This window comes from Salvelinus alpinus, chromosome 15, assembly GCF_045679555.1.
Source record: "Salvelinus alpinus chromosome 15, SLU_Salpinus.1, whole genome shotgun sequence".
NCBI classification, from domain to species: Eukaryota; Metazoa; Chordata; class Actinopteri; order Salmoniformes; family Salmonidae; genus Salvelinus; species Salvelinus alpinus.
In genome coordinates, this window is record NC_092100.1 from 42898562 (window position 1) to 42904411 (window position 5850).

Genomic DNA, 5850 nt, shown 5'->3' on the forward strand with positions numbered 1-5850 from the left:
TCTGGTTTTGCTTTGTCATTATGGGGTATTCTGTGGCGATGGATGAGGGAGACCGACTATTTAATACAATTTAGAATAAGGCTGTAATGTAACAAAATGTCACGCCCTGACCTGAGATATCTGTTTTCTTTATATTTTGGTTAGGTCAGGGTGTGACTAGGGTGTATACGCTAGTTTTTGTATTGTCTAGGGGTTTTGTATTGTCTAGGGGTTTTGTATTGTCTAGAGGTTTTGTATTGTCTAGGGGTTTTGTATGTCTAGGGTTTTGTAGGTCTAGGTATTTGTATGTTTATGGTGGCCTGATATGGTTCCCAATCAGAGGCAGCTGTTTATCATTGTCTCTGATTGGGGATCATATTTAGGTAGCCATTTCCCTTTGGTGTTTGTGGGTTCCTGTCTATGTGTAGTTGCCTGTCAACACTCGTTTTGTATAGCTTCACGTGTCGTTTTGTTATTTTGGTTAGTTTGTTCAGTGTTCATTCTTATAATAATAAAGAATGTACGTCTACCACACTGCGCCTTGGTCCGATTCATACGACGAACGTGACAGAAGAACCCACCATAAAAAGACCAAGCAGCGTGTTCAGAAGGAGCAGACATCATGGACATGGGACGAGATTTTGGACGGTAAAGGATCCTGGACGTGGGAGGAAATATTGGCAGGAGAGGATCGCCTACCATGGAAGCAGGTAGAGATAGCGCAGGAGGAACGGCGACGATACGAGGGGACACAGTTAGCCTGGAAGCCCGAGAGGCAGCCCCAATCATTTTTGGGGAGGGGGGGAACACGAGGAGATTGGCTGAGTCAGGTTGGAGACCTGAGCCAACTCCTCGTGCTTACCGTGGGGAGCGTGTAACTGGTCAGGCACCGTGTTATGCGGAGATGCGCACGGTGTCTCCAGTTGGCATTCATAGCCTGGTGCGCTCTATTCCAGCTCCTCGCATTTTCTGGGCTAGAATGGGCATCCAGCCAGGACGGATGGTGCCGGCTCAGCGCTCCTGGTCTCCAGTACATCTCCTTGGACCAGGATATCCTGCGTCGGCTCTGCGTACTGTGTCTCCGGTGCGTCTGCACAGCCCAGTGCGTCCTGTGCTAGCGCCCCGCACTTGCCAGGCTCAAGTGAGCATCCAGGCAGGACGCATTGTACCAGCTCTATGCTCCAGATCTCCAGTGCGCCTCCACAGTCCAGTACGTCCTGTGCCTCCTCTCCGCACACGCCCTGAGGTGCGTGTCCCCAGCCCAGTACCACCAGTGCCGGCACCACGCATCAGACCTCCAGTGCGCCTCCACAGTCCAATACGTCCTGTTTCTGCTCCTCGCACTCGCCCTGAGGTGCGTGTCCATAACCCGGTTCCAGCAGTGCCGGCACCACGCATCAGACCTCCAGTGTGCTTCCACAGTCCAGTACGGCCTGTGCCTCTTCCCCACACTCGCCCTGAGGTGCGTGTCCTCAGCCGGGTACCACCAGTTCCGGCACCACGCATCAGGCCTCCAGTGCGCTTCCACAGTCCAGTACGGCCTGTGCCTCTTCCCCGCACTCGCCCTGAGGTGCGTGTCATCAACCCGGTACCACAAGTTCCGGCACCACGCATCAGGCTTCCAGTGCGCCTCCACAGTCCAGAGCTTCCGGCGACAGTTCCCAGTCCAGAGCTTCCGGCAACAGTTTTCAGTCTAGAGCTACCGGCGACAGTACCAAGTCCAGAGCTTCCGGCAACAGTACCCAGTCCAGAGCTTCCGGCGACAGTACCCAGTCCAGAGCTTCCGGCGACAGTACCAAGTCCAGAGCTTCCGGCGACAGTACCCAGTCCAGAGTTTCCGGCGACAGTTCCCAGTCCAGAGCTTCCGACAATGTTTCACAGTCCCGAACCTCCGACGACGGGCCACAGTCCGGAACCTCCAACGAGGGGCTACAGTCCGGAACCTCCACCGACGGTCCACAGTCCGGAACCTCCACCGACGGTCCACAGTCCGGAACCTCCACCGACGGTCCACGGTCCGGAACCTCCACCGACGGTCCACAGTCCGGAACCTCCACCGACGGTCCACAGTCCGGAATCTCAAGCGACGATCCCCAGTCCGGAGCCTCCAGCGACGATCCCCAGTCCGGAGCCTCCAGCGACGATCCCCAGTCCGGAGCCTCCAGCGACGGTCCTCAGTCCGGAGCCTCCAGCGACGATCCCCAGTCCGGAGCCTCCAGCGACGATCCCCAGTCCGGAGTTTCCAAAGACGGTCCCCAGGACGGGGTCTCCAACGACGGTCCCCAGTCCGGAGTTTCCAAAGACGGTCCCCAGGACGGGGTTTCCAGCGACGGTCCCCAGTCCGGGGTCTCCAACGAAGATCCCCAGTCCGGGGCCTCCAGCGAAGATCCCCAGTCCGGGTCCTCCAGCGACAATCCCCAGTCCGGGGTCTCCAGCGACGGTCCCCAGTCCGGAGCCTCCGGCGATGATCCGCAGTCCAGAGCGTCTGGCGATGATCCACGGTCCGGTTCTACAAAGGGATCAGCGTAAAGGGATCAGCGTAAAGAGGGGGGGCGGCGTCCAGAACCAGAGCCGCCACCAAGAGTAGATGCCCACCCAGACCCTCCCCTATAGGTTCAGGTTTGAGGCCGGGAGTCCACACCTTTTGCGGGGGGTACTGTCACGCCCTGACCTGAGATATCTCTGTTTTCTTTATATTTTGGTTAGGTCAGGGTGTGACCTGGGTGGATACGCTAGTTGTTGTATTGTCTAGGGGTTTTGTATTGTCTAGAGGTTTTGTATTGTCTAGGGGTTTTGTATTGTCTAGGGGTTTTGTATGTCTAGGGTTTTGTAGGTCTAGGTATTTGTATGTTTATGGTGGCCTGATATGGTTCCCAATCAGAGGCAGCTGTTTATCATTGTCTCTGATTGGGGATCATATTTAGGTAGCCATTTCCCTTTGGTGTTTGTGGGTTCCTGTCTATGTGTAGTTGCCTGTCAACACTCGTTTTGTATAGCTTCACGTGTCGTTTTGTTATTTTGGTTAGTTTGTTCAGTGTTCATTCTTATAATAATAAAGAATGTACGTCTACCACACTGCGCCTTGGTCCGATTCATACGACGAACGTGACAGAAGAACCCACCATAAAAAGACCAAGCAGCGTGTTCAGAAGGAGCAGACATCATGGACATGGGACGAGATTTTGGACGGTAAAGGATCCTGGACGTGGGAGGAAATATTGGCAGGAGAGGATCGCCTACCATGGAAGCAGGTAGAGATAGCGCAGGAGGAACGGCGACGATACGAGGGGACACAGTTAGCCTGGAAGCCCGAGAGGCAGCCCCAATCATTTTTGGGGAGGGGGGGAACACGAGGAGATTGGCTGAGTCAGGTTGGAGACCTGAGCCAACTCCTCGTGCTTACCGTGGGGAGCGTGTAACTGGTCAGGCACCGTGTTATGCGGAGATGCGCACGGTGTCTCCAGTTGGCATTCATAGCCTGGTGCGCTCTATTCCAGCTCCTCGCATTTTCTGGGCTAGAATGGGCATCCAGCCAGGACGGATGGTGCCGGCTCAGCGCTCCTGGTCTCCAGTACATCTCCTTGGACCAGGATATCCTGCGTCGGCTCTGCGTACTGTGTCTCCGGTGCGTCTGCACAGCCCAGTGCGTCCTGTGCTAGCGCCCCGCACTTGCCAGGCTCAAGTGAGCATCCAGGCAGGACGCATTGTACCAGCTCTATGCTCCAGATCTCCAGTGCGCCTCCACAGTCCAGTACGTCCTGTGCCTCCTCTCCGCACACGCCCTGAGGTGCGTGTCCCCAGCCCAGTACCACCAGTGCCGGCACCACGCATCAGACCTCCAGTGCGCCTCCACAGTCCAATACGTCCTGTTTCTGCTCCTCGCACTCGCCCTGAGGTGCGTGTCCATAACCCGGTTCCAGCAGTGCCGGCACCACGCATCAGACCTCCAGTGTGCTTCCACAGTCCAGTACGGCCTGTGCCTCTTCCCCACACTCGCCCTGAGGTGCGTGTCCTCAGCCGGGTACCACCAGTTCCGGCACCACGCATCAGGCCTCCAGTGCGCTTCCACAGTCCAGTACGGCCTGTGCCTCTTCCCCGCACTCGCCCTGAGGTGCGTGTCATCAACCCGGTACCACAAGTTCCGGCACCACGCATCAGGCTTCCAGTGCGCCTCCACAGTCCAGAGCTTCCGGCGACAGTTCCCAGTCCAGAGCTTCCGGCAACAGTTTTCAGTCTAGAGCTACCGGCGACAGTACCAAGTCCAGAGCTTCCGGCAACAGTACCCAGTCCAGAGCTTCCGGCGACAGTACCCAGTCCAGAGCTTCCGGCGACAGTACCAAGTCCAGAGCTTCCGGCGACAGTACCCAGTCCAGAGTTTCCGGCGACAGTTCCCAGTCCAGAGCTTCCGACAATGTTTCACAGTCCCGAACCTCCGACGACGGGCCACAGTCCGGAACCTCCAACGAGGGGCTACAGTCCGGAACCTCCACCGACGGTCCACAGTCCGGAACCTCCACCGACGGTCCACAGTCCGGAACCTCCACCGACGGTCCACGGTCCGGAACCTCCACCGACGGTCCACAGTCCGGAACCTCCACCGACGGTCCACAGTCCGGAATCTCAAGCGACGATCCCCAGTCCGGAGCCTCCAGCGACGATCCCCAGTCCGGAGCCTCCAGCGACGATCCCCAGTCCGGAGCCTCCAGCGACGGTCCTCAGTCCGGAGCCTCCAGCGACGATCCCCAGTCCGGAGCCTCCAGCGACGATCCCCAGTCCGGAGTTTCCAAAGACGGTCCCCAGGACGGGGTCTCCAACGACGGTCCCCAGTCCGGAGTTTCCAAAGACGGTCCCCAGGACGGGGTTTCCAGCGACGGTCCCCAGTCCGGGGTCTCCAACGAAGATCCCCAGTCCGGGGCCTCCAGCGAAGATCCCCAGTCCGGGTCCTCCAGCGACAATCCCCAGTCCGGGGTCTCCAGCGACGGTCCCCAGTCCGGAGCCTCCGGCGATGATCCGCAGTCCAGAGCGTCTGGCGATGATCCACGGTCCGGTTCTACAAAGGGATCAGCGTAAAGGGATCAGCGTAAAGAGGGGGGGCGGCGTCCAGAACCAGAGCCGCCACCAAGAGTAGATGCCCACCCAGACCCTCCCCTATAGGTTCAGGTTTGAGGCCGGGAGTCCACACCTTTTGCGGGGGGTACTGTCACGCCCTGACCTGAGATATCTCTGTTTTCTTTATATTTTGGTTAGGTCAGGGTGTGACCTGGGTGGATACGCTAGTTGTTGTATTGTCTAGGGGTTTTGTATTGTCTAGAGGTTTTGTATTGTCTAGGGGTTTTGTATTGTCTAGGGGTTTTGTATGTCTAGGGTTTTGTAGGTCTAGGTATTTGTATGTTTATGGTGGCCTGATATGGTTCCCAATCAGAGGCAGCTGTTTATTGTTGTCTCTGATTGGGGATCATATTTAGGTAGCCATTTCCCTTTGGTGTTTGTGGGTTCTTGTCTATGTGTAGTTGCCTGTCAGCACTCGTTTTGTATAGCTTCACGTGTCGTTTTGTTATTTTGGTTAATTTGTTCAGTGTTCATTCTTATTATAATAAAGAATGTACGCCTACCCGACCTACTCTATGTCTCTCCCAAGCAGAAATGCAGGGTTCTAATATAGATTTTTTATTTATACTGTGAGTGGCCAGAGATCAAGTGTCTTTCTGCCAGCAGCTTTTTTCTCTGGCAATTTAGCTAGTGATGCAGCTCTTAAACTGATGCTAAAAGAGAAATGCCTAAAAGCTATCTCTGCATTTCATGCTATGCACTGGACAATGTCCATGGCATTTCAGGGAGAGCTAGAGCCGTCAGCCTAGACTTCAATAATAT

The 5850-nt window shown here is 55.9% G+C and overlaps 2 protein-coding genes across 2 annotated transcripts; both read left to right on the forward strand.

Annotated features, from left to right (window-relative positions):
• Nucleotides 1-497: 497 nt before the first annotated feature.
• On the forward strand, nucleotides 498-2508 carry LOC139539332 (splicing factor, proline- and glutamine-rich-like). The gene is made up of 3 exons (XM_071342154.1): nucleotides 498-627; nucleotides 1029-1405; nucleotides 2158-2508. The coding sequence occupies exons 1-3, from the start codon at nucleotides 498-500 to the stop codon at nucleotides 2506-2508; spliced, it is 858 nt and encodes a 285-aa protein (XP_071198255.1).
• A 530-nt stretch (nucleotides 2509-3038) lies between these two features.
• LOC139539333 (splicing factor, proline- and glutamine-rich-like) lies at nucleotides 3039-5049 on the forward strand. Its single transcript, XM_071342155.1, has 3 exons — nucleotides 3039-3168; nucleotides 3570-3946; nucleotides 4699-5049. Exons 1-3 carry the CDS (start codon nucleotides 3039-3041, stop codon nucleotides 5047-5049), a joined length of 858 nt encoding a protein of 285 aa, XP_071198256.1.
• Nucleotides 5050-5850: the final 801 nt, after the last annotated feature.